Source organism: Dasypus novemcinctus, chromosome 13, assembly GCF_030445035.2.
Source record: "Dasypus novemcinctus isolate mDasNov1 chromosome 13, mDasNov1.1.hap2, whole genome shotgun sequence".
Taxonomy (NCBI): domain Eukaryota; kingdom Metazoa; phylum Chordata; class Mammalia; order Cingulata; family Dasypodidae; genus Dasypus; species Dasypus novemcinctus.
The window spans coordinates 3985727-4002847 of NC_080685.1; the positions used below are offsets into that span (position 1 = coordinate 3985727).

Here is a 17121-nt window from a genome sequence, read left to right on the forward strand (position 1 = left end):
TCAAACCCCGGGCCTCCTTGACCCGTGTGGAGCTGGCACATGCGCAGTGCTGATGCGCGCAAGGAGCGCCGTGCCACGCAGGCGTGTCCCCCGCGTAGGGGAGCCCCACGCGCAAGGAGTGCGCCCCGTAAGGAGAGCCGCCCAGCGTGAAGGGAAGCGCGGCCTGCCCAGGAATGGCACCGCCCACACTTCCCGTGCCGCTGACGACAACAGAAGCGGACAAAGAAACAAGATGCAGCAAATAGACACAGAGAACAGACAACTGGGGGAGGAGGGGGATTAAAAATAAATAAATAAATCTTAAAAAAAAAAATAGCTACATGTGATAGTGGCGAGTGTATTGGTCAATGCAAGTCTGTAACCTATGTGTGTCATCTGGAGGTGCTTTTCCAGATCAGTCACCTGATGGATCTCAGATGACATTTACAGATAATGCTTCTATCTGGAATTGGAAGACTTTCTGCATAGTCTAATACCACTTTCTAAATAGAGTGAAATGTATTTATTGAGCATCTGGTGCTTTGCAATATTGCTAGGAGTTTTGGAGAACATGAAGCTGCTACCTTTGTGTTGCTACCATCTAACGAGAAGATGGATTAGGAAACATGAAACAATAGAATAGAGAAATAGACTACACAGCCTAAGGTATGGTTACTCTAGCTTGGTATGAAATGTTTTGATACAATCTTGCTTCCCTAGAAAAGCAATTGTACAAGGTACTGCAGACTTGCAGGAAAAGTGCCTATACATACATTAATAATTAAATCTATGGGCCACAGAAAACTTGTTGTTCAGCAGCTCTAAGAGTTCTTGCTTAGGACCAATAACAAGCCTTGATAATGTGCACTATGATGCCGCAATAACGCAAGCCATGTGGAGAGCAGAGCCGCACAGAGTAAGTGGCTTGTTATTTCATTTTTTGGGGGGTAGGGGTTATGCCAAGAAGGTTCTGGTGATTTATTATCACAGCCTCCACCTGATTTCAAGATCTCTCTCTCTCTCTCTCTCAAAATCAAGAATTATTCAGTGCGGGGAGGGTAGATGTAGTCCCGTGGTTGAGTGCCTGCTTCCCATGTATGAGGTCCCAGGTTCAATCTCGGTACCTCCTAAAAAAAAAAAAAAAAAATTCAGTGAGCGCTAGAGCGGTAGTATCACACATTTTGAGAGGATGTTCTTCTTTGCTGAGCGTCCACCTTGCTTCCCAGTACAATGCTGGGCTCTCTGCGAATGTTACTGTAAGACCTGCGGGAGCTGAAAAAGCCTGTCCAGCCTGGCCCTTCCCTCACAGAAGGCAGACTAGTTCTGGGAGAGGGCTGCAGCTCAGGGAGCAGGGGAGAATTTACGAGGTCAGAATCAGTAAGCCTTTGGTATGGGACTTGCCTGTGGTGATTCAGAACAGTCTCAATAGTTTCTTCTCCTCAACAAACTTGCAACTCCTGCCCTCTGGTTTATTGGACTTACCCCACTCAGCTAACATGGAGGTGAAGAAGGTCAACCACCACACCAGGGAGCCAAGAGTGCCTGCAACTGAAAGCAGGAGAATTGCATCCATCATCCATGTGGGATCTAAGCCCCCTCTTGATACAGAGGTGGAGTGGACACGGCCATCCCTGGGTCCACAGAATGGAGGAGTGGAGTATGGATGGGAGTGGACTTGCTGATGCTCTATTCTGAAATTGTCGTGATTAGTGATGGAAGTAAATGTGGCGTTGAGGTGGAGAAAGTGGCCATGTGGCTGCTGAGGGTGGGGAGTGGGAAGAAAAGATGAGATGTGGGGGCATTTTCAGGACTTGGAGTTGTCCTGGGTGGTACTGCGGAGACAGTTACTGGACATTGTGTGTCCTCCCATGGCCCACTGGGTGGACTGAGGGAGAGTGTAAACTGTAACGTGGACCATTGACCATGTGGTGCAGCAGTGCTCAGAGATGCATTCACTGAGGGCAGGGAGTGTCCCATGATGTTGGAGGACGTTGTTGTTGTGGGAGGAGTGGGGTGAGGGGGGGTGGGGGAGTATATGAGGATCTCATATTTTTAAAATGTAACATTAAAAAATAAAGACAAAAAAATAGTTTCTTCTGTTTTCCCTTTCTTTCTTACTATCACAACGTGTGATGGTGTAGACTATCAACCTCTCATTCAACTTACTGCTTCTAACTCAGCGATTTCTTAAATCTTAGGACTAGTTGATAAAATGACCATTTTCAATACAGTACAATTGTTTCGAGGGGAAAAAAAAAACACTCCTGTGCTTTTAAAATGGTTTACTTGAGTGAGGTTCGGTTTATCAAGTTGCACAGGGGCTGATTCATGCCAAAATTTAAACGCTGCTTCATGGTATTCCTGAACCTAAGCTTCTGGAGAAGGGGCAGAACGTCTTCCTCAGCCACTGGCTGCTCTAGAGGATTCGCCTGCTTGTGCACAGCGGGCGAGCATCACATGGCGTTTGCTGCTGCTGGCGCTGAGGGGCAGGGGGCATTAAGGCAGTAAACAAACAGAGCACCGAGCCAGGTGCTGGGGCCAAAAAAGGCAGCTAGGTCCTGTTTTCAAGGAATTTAAAATCTAATTGGAAAGACAAAAAAAGTCTAAGTAGGCAATTTGATAACAACGCTCTTGAGGGTGAAGGCAGTGGTACCACAGAGTACTTAGTTCTAGCATAGAAGCATTTGCCACAAATAGATCAAGTTTGGATGGATAATGATGAAGTACTGGATGCCCATGAATTTGATACTTCATGGATAGGAGAGTTATTTCCTTTGAAAATAAGGTAAGCCTTGGTGTGTGTTATCAGTCCTTACCTGGCAAAAATTTTAGTTATTAGAAAAGCTCTAAAATATTATTTTAACCACATGATGCTAGCTTTCCGGCAATGTTTCTAACAGGCATATCTTATTCTATGGGAGTTACATAATTTATATGAAAACAGATTCATAACATCAAAGACAAGATGACTTCATATAGATACTATTTTCTTTAAAACTTTTAGCATATTGTGGTATCCAAATCTTATGTAAATGGGAGTATTGTATATGATTTAAAATTGAAAGCCTGTAATACGTTAGCTCAAATTTCAGTCTACAAATTAAATGTAAAATGCTTTGAGACTCTAATGCAAAGATTTAAGCATAACAAATAAAAGTTGGATATGAATAACAACTATTTCAAATTTTAATGATGCTCCCACCACCCCCAGCCCCAGCCCCAGCCTCCCATTTACAGTGTCAGAGTCAACAAGAAAGTTCCCCCTGGAGGAGGGGGGGTGCCGCTCTACTTGGTTTATAGATGGGGAAACTGATGTCCAGAAAGCTTATCTGCTGGTTATCCCGACAGTGCCGGGGCTAGAAGTCAAGTCTGCACGCTCCTGCTTGGGCTGCTTCCCAGGAGGTCAAATACCTGACAAATGACAACATATGTACAAGTCATCATTCCTAAATAATGCCCTAATTGAATCATAGGTTTTCTTAAGCACATCAAATTGCCAGGCATAGCTAATGAAGACCAATATTTATTGAGCTCTTGCTATGTGCCAAGCACCATACTCAGGGTTTTATACTCATTACCTCAGTGACTCTTCTCAACAACCCTATGAAGCAGGTATCATTCTTTTTTCTTTTGCAGGTATCATTTTATAACACACAAGAGGAAAATCAGGCATAGAGGGATGAGTAGCTTGTCCAAGATCACACAGTTATTGAGTGGCTTAGCTGGGATGCAAACCAGGTCTGTCTGATTTTAAAGCTTGCACTTTTAACTGCTGTTTGGTATGTGCCCCCTTCCAATTGGGCTTTCCGGTTGGTCTATTTGAAAAAGCGTACTTTTAATATACAATAAACTGGAGGTACTTGTAACTTCTTACATCTTTTGTAAAATACATTGAAAAACATACTTAAGCCTATTTCTTCCTTCTTTCATTAACTTAAATCGTAATGTAAAAAAATAGAGTTAAATGGAAGTGTCATAATTAACAAACACGATGCTGATCCAGTTAACTTAGTATTCCTGTCAGTTCCTGTCACTCCTTTGCTAATGACCCTTCCACGGGTTTCTCTCCCTGGAGGCAAAAGCTCACCAAAGGGCCCAGGAGGCGCTGGCAAGCTGCGGCCCCCACTTGGGCCTTCCACCCGACTCACTCCCTATCTTACCCCTCAGGCCCGGCCATCCTTACCTCGTCACCTCGTTAGCGAGGCTTCCCCCGCCACCCCCACCTCAGCACGCCCTGCCCTTCTGCTTGCTTTTTCCCTGGAGTACCTGGCGCCATCTCTATTTCATCTGTTGACTAAGTCTCCCTAAGAGAGTGAAGGCACATTTAGAGAGTCCACCTCTGTATCCCTAGAAGACGAGCGCCTGTCTTAGAGCAGGCACTCAAAAACATTTGCTGAGTGAGTTGTGTGCCACTACAGCATTTAGGTTGTTTCTTTGCTTCAACCTCAAAATGTAAATTATCTGGAGTAACCTAACTTTGTAATTATCTCTTATACATCTCTGTTATCCATGGGTGATTCACTAGTAACTTTTTGCCATTGAGAATTTGTTCCCACTCCCACTCTGTGTTCTGGGTAGCCTATAGGATTTTTAAAAGGGGGAATTTCAGGTTCCTTTCAGATCCCTCAGAAACATAAAGGAAGTAACCTCAACTTTTACTCATCTATGCAGAACAGGACTGTGGTGATAGTATCAAAAGTATAAGGAAGCAAAAATAATTAGTAAAATTAAGTCACTATTTGTCCTTTCAATGGTAAAATATTTAATGCTAGTTTCCTCCTTTTGTAAAAAGGAAACAGTAAGATGATGGCTTTTGAGCATTTAAGAGAAACTGCTTTTCTTTCAAATGAAGTCTAAGGAAGTTCAATGCACTAAGAGAACATTGGTAGAGCAGTGAGAGCCTCAACTTTCTTTTCTGTAAAATGAACAGACTGAATGTGATCTGCAGGTCCCATCTGGCTCTAAAAGTCACAAAACTGTTGGAAAAGTAAAACCATGAATGGAACCTTCTAATGTGCATCTCAAGTTATATTTCATGTTTATTATTATAACTGATTTGATGTATCTGTAACGACTATTGTAAATCTCTATTTTGATAAATACCCTTTTGTGCTATAATTTTCCAGCTAAATGGAAATTTTCATATCACTAATACTTAAAAATGTAAATGCTATTTAAGGATAGTTACACATTTAAAAGATTATCATAATAGTTGTATTCAACCGATTCATTAAGGGACTAATTGTCCAGTGTGTGACTGTGTAAGCTTCCTGTAGTTCTCCTCGAATTTTTGATCAAGGGCAAAGAAAAGAGTTCAAATTCCAGTTTTGTCATTTGTTTATAAGCTGCAAGGGTATTATAACCCAAGGCTAAAATTAGTATTTGGCACCGTTAGGAAGTTTCTGTTTTGGAGGTATTCCCACCACTTCCGTCAACTTGAATGAAGAATTACCAGTCCTGTACCTAGTTCATTAGCTTCAACTCAAATCATTTTACAAATGCTGATCTTTTATCTTTATACATGACTGCATGGTAAGGTGCATGCTTCTCAAAAGCTGCAAAAAAGAAACCGTAAGAGCAAAATTTATCCCATCAGTTAAATCAGACGAGTCTACGGGAAAAAGTTGAGCACACACGTCTACACTTGCAAATTTCAAATTAACTTGGGGCATTATTGTACCAATCAGAGCACCCAACAGTGGGTAAAGCTGATCTCCTTAGACAGACAGTGGCACACCGGCTGGTCACTCTATCACGCCCGTTTTCTGAGACTGCAAGCAGACGCCCCCTCTTATTTATTAAAGAGAACAATGCTTCTAAAACACGATTGAAAGAGCATTGCTTTTCCAGAGTGACCATTTTCTTGCTAGAGAACCACGGCCTGCGGGTCCCATCCCTCTCTGTCGCTTCGGCACGAGGCGCTGCGTTCCCCTGGAGTGGGGACAGAGGCAGCGCGCCCGGCCGGGTCTGCCCGGCATTGTTCACCACGGGGCCGCGGCGGGGCCGCCCTCGGCTAGGCCGAGATTGCAGGAGACCCGTCTTTCTGGCGGGTGGAGGAAACTCCGGCCTCCAGGGCGGGGACTCCCTCCACTTCTCCGGGAAAGGGCCCGCCGAGGGGGCGCTGCGGCCCGGGGTGGAGGCCGCGCGGGCCAGCCTCGACCTCCCCGGCCGCGCCGCGGGGAACAAAAGCAGGGCCCTGCCCGCCCGGCCCGGGGAGAGCCCACTGCGCAAGGCAGGTCTTGGGAAGACGAAACAAAACAACTGAGCGGCAGGAAAAAAAAAAAAGGAAAACCCAACGCTTGTAAACAATGCTCAGCCGTGTGGCACGAATCAGAAGCGAACTAGACGCCTGAGGCGTTTCTAACTGAGGGGAGCAGCCAAAATGGAAGCGAAGGCGGAGGCCGCGAGCTGGCAGCGCCGCGTCGAGGACTAACGACACCGCCCGGGAGCACCGCCCGGGCGCGCCGGCCCGGGGCGAAGGGCGCCCCGTCGCCGCCCCGCCGCCGCCCCCAGCTCGGCCGCCCGCGCCTTCGCGCCTTCGCGCCTTCGCGCCCGGCCTGGTGGGGGCGGGGCGGCCGGCCGGGGCCGGGCGCGGGCGCGCGGCGCGTTCCCGCTACGCAGCGCGCCCGCGAGGCGGGGGGCGGGGCGGCTATATTACGTGCGCGGCCCCGCCCCGGCGAGAGGACGTTGCGTGCTCGCTCGCGCCAGGCGAGTCTCCGCGTCTCCCTCGCGAACTCGGTGAAAGGAATTGGCGCCGTTCGACACCAGGCGGGTCCGCTCTGCAGCACCAGCCCCGTCCAGCCGCAGCCGCAGCCGCCGCCCGGGCCAAGCAGCAGCCGCAGAGCCGCCACCAGTGGCCGTGGGAGCGGAGCCGAGCTTGAGCCAGCGCCCAGCGAGAATCGGGGCCTCACGATGAGTTCGTCGCCCGTGAACGTGAAGAAGCTGAAGGTGTCGGAGCTGAAGGAGGAGCTCAAGAAGCGGCGCCTCTCGGACAAGGGCCTCAAGGCCGAGCTCATGGAGCGCCTCCAGGCCGCGCTGGACGACGAGGAGGCCGGGGGCCGGCCCGCCGGCGAGCCCGGGAACGGCAGCCTCGACCTGGGCGGGGACTCGGCCGGGCGCTCGGGGGCAGGCCTCGAGCAGGAGGCCGCGGCCGCCGGCGACGAGGAGGAGGAGGAGGAGGAAGAGGAGGAGGAGGGGATCGCCGCCCTGGATGGCGACCAGATGGAGCTCGGCGAAGAGAACGGGGCCGCGGGGGCGGCCGACGCTGGCCCGGCGGAGGAGGAGGAGGCCGCCTCGGAGGACGAGAACGGCGACGACCAGGGCTTCCAGGAGGGGGAGGACGAGCTGGGGGACGAGGAGGAAGGCGCGGGGGACGAGAACGGGCACGGGGAGCAGCAGCCCCAACCGCCGGCGACGCCGCAGCAACAGCCCCCGCAGCAGCGCGGGGCCGCCAAGGAGGCCGCGGGGAAGAGCAGCGGCCCCACCTCGCTGTTCGCGGTGACGGTGGCGCCGCCCGGGGCCCGGCAGGGCCCGCAGCAGGCGGGAGGTAAGAAGAAGGCGGAAGGCGGCGGAGGCGGCGGTCGCCCCGGGGCTCCGGCGGCGGGTGAGTGCTGCGTTGGACGTTGCGCGCGGCGGGAGGCCCGCGCGGGGTGGGGACCGTGCCCCGGGCCCGCCGGAGCCCCGCCGGGGGAGGGCGCCGCGGGCGGCTGGGGGGCGTGGGGGGGCTGCGGGGCGGCCCGGGCCGGGCGGGAGGCCGCGGGCGCCGACTGCGTGACGGCGGCGCCTCCATTATGTGGCGCGGGGGGGGGGGCCGCAGCTGCCGCGGGGAGGGGAGGAGCCCCGGCGGCCCGCGGAGGCGGCGGCGCTGCGTGCGCGCGGTGCGGGCACATGTCGGGGGAGGGGGCCGCGGGCCCGGGGCGGGCGCGCTTCGGCGGCGCCGTATTGTGCAAGGGGCGCAGGGCCGCGTGACGTCACTTCCGGCGGGCGGGCGGGGCGGCGGGCGGAAGCCGGGCACAATGCGGCGGGGGGAGGGGCGGCCGCCCGCGCTCGGCCCCTCCCCCCCGGCTCGCGCGGGCGGGCACGTGGGCGCGGGCTGGGGCCGCGCTGGCTTCCTTTCGCTTTCTCGAATGGTCGAGGACACGGGCGAAATTAGTAATGTCCGCGGACTGCGTCACCGGCCGGCTTCGAGGCCGGGGTTGCGCGTTGGCGTCGTCGGCTAAAAGCGCTTTAGGCACGGAAAGGGCCGAGGACCAGCGGTGTCGCGCCTCGAGATAAAGGTTTTTTTGCGACTGATCATCGGCTAGGTCTCTGACAAGGGTGTTGTGTATTTTAGGAGACGGCAAAACAGAACAGAAAGGCGGAGACAAAAAGAGAGGTGTCAAAAGACCTCGGGAAGATCATGGCCGCGGATATTTTGAGTACATTGAAGAGAACAAGTATAGCAGGTAGAGCATGGGAACCTGGGCTGTCTTACCACCTGTTCTTCATCGGCGGGTGGGAAGAGCTATTTCAGGGGACAATTCTTTCTTTCAGAGCCAAATCTCCTCAGCCACCTGTTGAAGAAGAAGACGAACACTTTGATGACACAGTGGTTTGTCTTGATACTTGTAAGTGAAGCCGTTCCTCCCTTTCCCTCCCCCAGCTGTCAGTGCCGGTGGTGTTTGGTTCCCCAAGGTTTCAAACATAATGCTGTACGTCCAGTATAAAGGCAGAAAACTAAGTACGAATAGGAAATTATGGTTTATATTCAGATTGTCATAGCTTAATCATTGTAAGTACAGCATCAGTTGTATTGATAATTTCATAGGCTCTAGGGTTTTGATAATTTTATATGACTTGCAAGTTTTCATGTTTAGGAAATGTGAGATTTATACCAACTTTTGACTAATTAGTTAATAGACCCTTGTACCCATAACTTGTCAAAGGCTTCTACAGTAATTTCACTGTTTGTAGAATTATATTAAGGGAGTTATTTGGGGTTAGCTAAATATTTGCTAATGATCCTTTCCCATTAGCACACAAGTTTTATTCCCTATTCTAACGAAAGATTGTAATACTACTTTTTCAATAACTGCTGTTTTGTTCTCAATTCCAGTTCAGTAGCTGCTGCTTTAACATAAGTTGATTTCTTCCAAAGACCTGGGGCAGCAGCAGTGGGCTTTCACTGGGCCACTAGCTTCCTTCAGCAGCGAATGGTATCAATGGCAGCACTGTAAATACTGCTACTTTACCCAGTTGGGTTGCAATTGAGTCTTGAGGAAGTATTCCAAACCTTAAATGAGTCTTGGCTGTCAGATTTGTAGTTTTTTCCGATATGAAAAATCACTTTAGTGTTTGATCAGAATGCACAGCCTGGTAAGATGGCAGAAATTATTGAAGTATAAGCAGGTAAGATATCAACCTGCCCTGTAGATTTAAGCAGTTGAAGCTTAAATTTGCATGAATTAGAAATTGTTTTTATTCAGATTTGTAGGAGTATAAATATAGAACTCTTGATTTCTTACTGAATATTTGTTATAGGTAGCTGAGATTAGTGGGGTCTTTTAGAGAAAAAGTAGTTATTTGGCCAGGTAAATTAATTTCAAACCACGATTTGAAAGTATTGTTAATTTTGGTGATATAGTGAAGTAGTGTTACAAGAAGGTGACTCTTGTAAAGTAGGCAGGATTTCGGTTGGTCAGCTAGGAATATCAATATAAGAACTGAGTTCAAACACAGGTTGTGTATGAGACAGATTTCATCAATGATTCTCGGAAATTGTAAGAGCAAAGCTAACAGATGGAGAATTCCAAACGGTGGCAGTAGTTCCCTAATAAAAACTTTCCAAAGAAAACGGTTTTCTAATTTGGCTTTTTAGCTCTCTTTCAAATATAAACTCTAAGAAGGTGCAGGCTAACGGTAATGAGTCAGTGACCCAAAGATAGCTCGGCTAAAGATGCTGTGGATTTAGATAATCCAGGTAGCATGTAATCCCTCTCATTCCTATTGACTAAAGAGCAAGTTTAGGGAAGGGGGACTGAAAATGCTATATTAACAGCTTTACGACAGAGTTGTACTTTGTAGATTGAAGCTGACTTTGCAAGTTTTAGAAGAGAATTTAGGACTTAACACCCTGGTGTTGTCAAGTTACCAAGGGCAGAGATAAGCAACCTATACTCCTTTTAAAAAATACTTAGTCATGGCCTCCCCTCAGTTTATTTGTGGCACTGGTAAATTCAACCTGTTTCTGGCATGCTTCACTTTGATTTCCTGCTATCCTCTACTGCTTGCCTCTAAATCAAGGTAAAGAGCAGAGCAGGTATGTATTTAATGTCACGTTGTCTTATTTCATGTGCTTAACATACATGTTAAACCTTGGTATTTCTTAGTTTTATAGGCAGTTTATTCTTGAGTTCATAATTTTGGCAAGAGTGGCTTGGTGGGAGTGGGGCTTAACCAACAGCATGACGTAAAAATTTTATGCAGCATCAAGAAATGCAAACATTTAACAACCAAGTTTTCTTGTCTGTGTAGCAGATGTATTTACATTGGACGTCAAAAGGAAATAATACGATATTTGATATAATTACAGATAATTGTGATCTGCATTTTAAAATATCAAGAGATCGTCTCAGTGCTTCTTCCCTAACCATGGAGAGTTTTGCTTTTCTTTGGGCTGGAGGAAGGGCATCTTACGGTGTTTCAAAAGGCAAAGTCTGTTTTGAGATGAAGGTAATTTCCAATTTTGGGATTTTTTTTTTTTTTTTGGTATGAGTTTGAGTCCTCATTTCCCTGATAGTCTTAAACAGAACTTTAAGTTTTGAAGTTTTCGTGAATTGGAAGAGGGGCTGGTTTTGAAATAGTCGAATTTGTTATTAGAAATGAAATAGAAATTGCCGTGTAGAGCCAGCCCCTTTTAAAAAATTTTATCAAGCTCTTGCAAAGACCACCAAGGTCATAAAAAATTCGGTTGGGTCTGTGATTTTGTTGGAGCATATTTTAACATGCTGGAATTGGTTTTAGGTTGAAAATTGAGAACATTTATTAAATGTGAATTGGTTCACCTTTTCATTTTGTAGTTTATAAACTCTTAAAAGACTTAAAGCTGCAGTTCTTGTAAACATTGCAGTGGGGGCAGTGAGGGAGAGGGGTTATCTTCTTTGTAGCAGTAGCCACAGCATTGTGAGCCCGTGGCCTAAATGACGTAAGCCAGGATTCAAGGCTTTGCCTTCTTGGGCTTACAGTTTAAATATTTATGGTTTGACTTTTAGGTTACAGAGAAGATCCCAGTAAGGCATTTGTATACAAAGGATATTGATATACATGAAGTTCGGATTGGCTGGTCCTTAACTACAAGTGGAATGTTGCTTGGTAAGATTTCCATTTGAGTACTATGTATGGGCTTGTGAATGTAGGATCTTTGATCTCAAAATTTTAACTAATCTCACTGTTTCTATACTATCTGTTAATACTTAGGAGATAAATAATAGCACAATGTAGTAGGTAGGAGGTAAATATTATTAATACTTAAGTTTTGTCACTAATGGCTAAAATAAAATCTTACCCATTGCATGCAATTAAAATTGTCAATGGGATGTATATACTTAATCTAGCTCTTGGCAATTTTGTATCTAGTTTTAGGATGTAGGTACAGAGGTAGATAGTATGTTAAAGTGTCAATGACAGATTATTAAGTTATAAACTCATTTCTTGTGTACTGTGTCTTAAAGTAGATGGATATAATGGGACTTCATAAAATGACTAGGAATTTTTTTTAGGTGAAGAAGAATTTTCTTATGGATATTCTCTAAAAGGAATAAAAACATGCAACTGTGAGACTGAAGATTACGGAGAGAAGTTTGATGAAAATGATGTGATTACATGTTTTGCTGTAAGTAATAGCTAATTTTCTATGTGTTTAGTAACAAATAAATTAGTTTTGTTTTTTTTTTGAAGCTAGATGATTGTCACTCTTCAGTACTATAAATATATACACTAACCTTGAGTTAGAGTGAAGAAATGATGTAGCAGTTGAATTTAGGGGAATATAGGAAATTAAGAAATCACTAACTCACTTTGACTTAAACTATTAAACATGAAGTTAATCTGAAAATACAGTATGTCCTCTAGGGCAGTACTGTTTGAATCTGGATCTACGTGACTTCATTGTTCTATAACCATTAACAAAGTTGATTTAGCCAATTCCCTCTTGAATTTTGAAATTATTTGGAAAGCTAATATGAAGCAGATTAAAGCTGTTAAAATCTTTTCTGTTAAACAGAACTTTGAAAGTGATGAAGTAGAACTCTCCTATGCTAAGAATGGGCAAGATCTTGGTGTTGCCTTCAAAATCAGTAAGGAAGTTCTTGCTGGACGGCCACTCTTCCCGCACGTTCTCTGTCACAACTGTGCAGTTGAATTTAATTTTGGCCAGAAGGAAAAGCCATATTTCCCAATTCCTGAAGATTATACTTTTATCCAGAATGTCCCTTTAGAGGATCGAGTCAGAGGACCAAAGGGGCCTGAAGAGAAGAAAGACTGTGAAGTAAGTTTTTTTTTCCTTTTTAAATTGTGCTCTTTAAAGATACCCTTTAGTGTTATTGGGTTATTGAAATAACATTTTTTTCCATTGTAGGTTGTAATGATGATTGGCTTGCCAGGAGCTGGAAAAACTACCTGGGTTACTAAACATGCAGCAGAAAATCCTGGTAAATACAACATTCTTGGCACAAATACCATTATGGATAAAATGATGGTAAGTAAAATGTTGGGGGCATGTAACCGCAGTATTTTAAATACACTAGAAGACCATCTAAAGTAACCATTTCACCTGTTCTTATCCATTTTTAAATGGTTAATTTAAGTAGGTTTTTTCTCTCTTAAGGTGAACTGCGTTCTAATGGCCAGGCAGTCTTTTCTGTAGATTTTTTTTTTTTTTTTTTTTTTAACTAGCCAACAGTTAAAAAGATCTGGGGGGAAAATGTGTGTATTATATATATATACATATATATATAAAAGAAAAGAATTGAGAATACAATAGGTCCTTGTTATATGATGAAGTGGCCTTGTATTTTGTAGCATTAATGAGGCCATATAGCAATATTTAAATTTTAAAATGTTCTTTTTATATAGATATACGCTAGTATTAAAAGCCTAATTTAAAGATAACATTTGCTTTATGTAATCCATCTACTGCAAGTTGAAAGATTTTTTAACTTTAAATAGGTGGCAGGTTTTAAGAAGCAAATGGCAGATACTGGAAAACTGAACACACTGTTGCAGAGAGCCCCTCAGTGTCTTGGAAAGTTCATTGAGATTGCTGCCCGTAAGAAGCGAAATTTTATTTTGGATCAGGTATGCTATAGCTTTTTAAAACTATAAATTTGCAAGTTGTGATTAGGGTTTTTTTTTTCTGTACTAGTTTTTTGGAGTTAATAGCTGAGGTTATAAACTTTAATGGCATGCATTTTAAATTAATTAGATTTTGTAACATTTTCTAGCTCTGTAGTTGAATGTAGCAGCTCAACTTTAAGTCAAACTGTTTGTTTGTTTGTTTAAAGACAAATGTGTCTGCTGCTGCACAGAGGAGGAAAATGTGCCTGTTTGCAGGCTTTCAACGAAAAGCTGTTGTAGTTTGCCCAAAAGATGAAGACTATAAACAGAGAACACAGAAGAAGGCAGAAGTAGAGGGGAAGGACCTTCCAGAACATGCAGTTCTCAAAATGAAAGGCATGGCATTTGTTACTTTGTTGAATCTTTCTATGATTAATAATATTAGAGCTGTGAACGTAAATTAACATTTCCTGCTAGTAATACATTTGTTTTAGGAACACTTCCATTAACTTTTTATTTTTTAAATCAGTTTTATTGATGGATATTTATAAAGCATAGTCTATCTGTGTGTACAATCAGTGGTATTTGGTATAGTCATAGTTGTGTATTTTCATTATTCCAGTGATGGTAACTGTGAAGTTGTGTTTTAACTTTTGCTTTATTTATTTATTTATTTTTTTTTAAGGAAAAAAAAGAATTAAAGCTATTCTAGAATTGTAGCTATTGTAGTTATATGATTGTAGATGTGCATAGTGGGTTTTTAAGTAAATGATCTGACTTTATTCCCTGTAGGAAACTTTACGCTGCCAGAGGTGGCTGAGTGCTTTGATGAAATAACCTATGTTGAACTGCAGAAGGAAGAAGCCCAGAAACTTCTGGAGCAATATAAGGAAGAAAGCAAAAAGGCTCTTCCCCCAGAAAAGAAACAGAACACTGGCTCCAAGAAGAGCAATAAAAATAAGAGTGGCAAGAACCAGTTTAACAGAGGAGGTGGCCATAGAGGACGTGGAGGGTTCAACATGCGTGGTGGAAATTTCAGAGGGGGAGGCAAGTTAAATTTTATATTCTGCTGACTTGGTGTAAGGTCAAAATAAGTATGTAATTGTATGGTGTGGATCTATATGTTAATTATCTAAGTTTAATATAAGGAATTTTGATCCTGATACTGAGCCAATGTTGCCGTAGTAACTACTCGTGATACGATATTGAACTTTTTTTTAAAGGTTCCGGGAATTGAACCTGGAACCTTGTACATGGGAAGCAGATGCTCAGCCACTGAGCTATACTCACTCCCTTTGAACAGTTCTTGAGTACTGAGTTTATATCATAGGTTATGTAAAATGGCTAAAATTCAATATAAATTTTTCTTTAAGTGTGTGTTTTTCTTCTGAAATAAACTTGAACCACAAGTCTTTTGTATAAGTAGGTACAACACCCTCTTAAACTAAATATTTCTTGGTTTTAGCTCCTGGGAACCGTGGTGGCTATAATCGGAGGGGCAATATGCCACAGAGAGGTGGTGGTGGTGGTGGAAGTGGTGGAATCGGCTATCCGTACCCTCGTGGCCCTGTTTTCCCCAGCCGAGGTGGCTACTCAAATAGAGGGAACTACAACAGAGGTGGAATGCCCAACAGAGGGAACTACAACCAGGTAATGCTTTTCAGGTCCTGGGAGGCACTAACAGCTGTCTTTTGGCAAGTTGTTGAGCCACAATAGGAATGCACAGACACATGGTGTAAATGCTGTAACATAAGAGAAGTTAAACTGGAAGTGGATGTTAAATTTTCATTTTCAGGCACACTAACTAGCAGTATGTCTGGTGGATTTCTCATAATTAAAAAGTTAAACAGTTAAGAAATCAGCACAGGGTCCCCCAGAGTTTCTGCAGTGTTGTAAGATAACTGGCTAGCAACTTCAATATTTCTCTACACCTCCACCCCCAACCCACTGCAAAAGTACAAGTATGCTAACAAACGATTGGGCTCTGCATTCTTAAAGATTTTTTTCTCTCTTTATAGAATTTCAGAGGACGAGGCAACAATCGTGGCTACAAAAATCAATCTCAGGGCTACAACCAGTGGCAGCAGGGTGTAAGTAATCTCTTATGTGCTTATATACATTAATTGTATTCTGAATTCATAAGAATCAGTCTTGAAAAAGATCTTGTCCAGTGAATCTTATTTTTTTAAAGACAATAGGTTGGAGTTTGCTGTAACTAAAGATTTTTTAAAAATAATGGTATTTAATTAATACATGGTTCTTTTTTTTACTGTTAGCTTTAATTGTGTAAACTAACCAAACCATGATGTGTTTCCTTTTGTAATGTCTTATTGATAATATTTTGGGATATATTACTAACTTAATCTGGTTTGATAGAAATTAGAGGTATGACAGGTATAAATTTGTTTCCAGCAGTTACTCTGATTTAGATTCATTGTCATTTCCTAAAAAGCAGTTTGAGTGGCTTATTGATGTTTTTTTTCTTTAAAAAAAAAATTTTCTCTTACAGCAATTCTGGGGTCAGAAGCCATGGAGTCAGCATTATCACCAAGGATATTATTGAATACCCAAATAAAACGAACTGATACATATTTCTCCAAAACCTTCACAAGAAGTCGACTGTTTTCTTTAGTAGGCTAACTTTTTAAACATTCCACAAGAGGAAGTGCCTGCGGGTTCCTTTTTTAGAAGCTTTGTGGGTTGATTTTTTTTTTTTTCCCTTTTCTTTTTTGTACATTTTTAATTGCAGTTTTAAAGTGAATCGTAAGAGAACCTCAGCATTGTGCACGATAAGAGAATGTGTCAGTATTTCAGGGTTCTACATTTTATCTGTAAAATGTGACTTTTTTTTTTTATCACAACAAAAGTAAAATGTTGCTTTGTACCTGGTGTCTTTTATTAAGAATTTACTCCCCCCATTTCTCACAGAATAACAGTCGGGAGTCATTGTCACAATATATTAGAAATGTTAGCAACCAGATTCATGGAAGGACGAAGCGTCCTCATGAATGGCCTGAGACTCTGTACTGCTCATATTACACTCCATCCTCTCTGTGGTATGATGGGTAGTGGAGGGGTTTTGTCAACTAAGTAGCAGTTTCTGACAATAACTGGGAAGGTTTTTCTCTTTAAATAACAGTGGGATTGGCATAATTGGGAATGAAGAGAAAACTTGGAATCAAGAGAGAGAAGATGGAGTGTATGTAGAAGGGCTGTTAAAAATGTAATATTTGGTTGCATTATTTGTGGAGGCTCAAACTTGTGAAGGTTAATACCATAATTTTTCCATTTGTTCTGCATTTTGATTCTGAAAAGAAAGCTGGCTTTGCCCATTTCTTATTAAAAAAACTTGTTGTAAATCCAGTTGTCTAATGGGATCTATATGAAGTTAGCTATGTCTGTATGCCCTTCTCCCACAAAATACTGTATAACTAGTGTGCTTGTAGTAGTTAACTCCACCATCTTTGTAAAGCTAATGAAATTGTGAGTCACCCATTTATATCTTAATTTTTAATCATGTCAGTTCTTGAATGGGTATCTCCTTAGCCTGCTGATTTCTTTTTCTTTCTAAAGAAAGTGGGTGGAGAAATTAATTTAGACGTTTGTTTGCAATAAAATGAATTCATTTTACTCTTGTTTTGGGATTCTCGCCATCAAGGTTCAAAATCCCTAAAACTCCCAAGAGGAGATTCTAAGTGTGTGCTTTCTGGACAGCTTATTCTTTACTCTGTACTTGGAACATTTAGGTTTTAAAAACTTAAATGTATACTGACGACTCATTTTAATTATGAAGTAAAGTTGAATTCCTCCCTTCCCCTCCCCCCCTCCCCC

The 17121-nt window shown here is 43.6% G+C and overlaps 1 protein-coding gene across 2 annotated transcripts; it reads left to right on the forward strand.

Annotated features, from left to right (window-relative positions):
* Positions 1-6662: 6662 nt before the first annotated feature.
* Positions 6663-16920, forward strand: HNRNPU (heterogeneous nuclear ribonucleoprotein U). Of its 2 annotated transcripts, none has more exons than XM_058309401.2 (14): positions 6663-7582; positions 8312-8423; positions 8512-8585; positions 10550-10689; positions 11229-11328; positions 11736-11848; positions 12239-12502; positions 12593-12712; positions 13183-13311; positions 13518-13686; positions 14083-14337; positions 14756-14940; positions 15309-15380; positions 15800-16920. In XM_058309401.2, the coding sequence occupies exons 1-14, from the start codon at positions 6892-6894 to the stop codon at positions 15851-15853; spliced, it is 2478 nt and encodes an 825-aa protein (XP_058165384.1). In that variant the 5' UTR covers positions 6663-6891; the 3' UTR covers positions 15854-16920. The 2 variants fall into 2 exon arrangements, with proteins under 2 accessions (XP_058165384.1, XP_058165385.1); XM_058309402.2 differs by having other exon boundaries at positions 6692-7525.
* Positions 16921-17121: the final 201 nt, after the last annotated feature.

Excerpts from the sequence above, each read along its gene's own strand:
- HNRNPU (XM_058309401.2), top strand. The coding sequence starts at position 6,892 with ATGAGTTCGTCGCCCGTGAACGTGAAGAAGCTGAAGGTGTCGGAGCTG. Across the intron at positions 8,586-10,549 it reads AGTGGTTTGTCTTGATACTT|ATAATTGTGATCTGCATTTT; the intron begins GTAAGTGAAGCC and ends ATATAATTACAG. Across the intron at positions 12,713-13,182 it reads CCATTATGGATAAAATGATG|GTGGCAGGTTTTAAGAAGCA; the intron begins GTAAGTAAAATG and ends AACTTTAAATAG.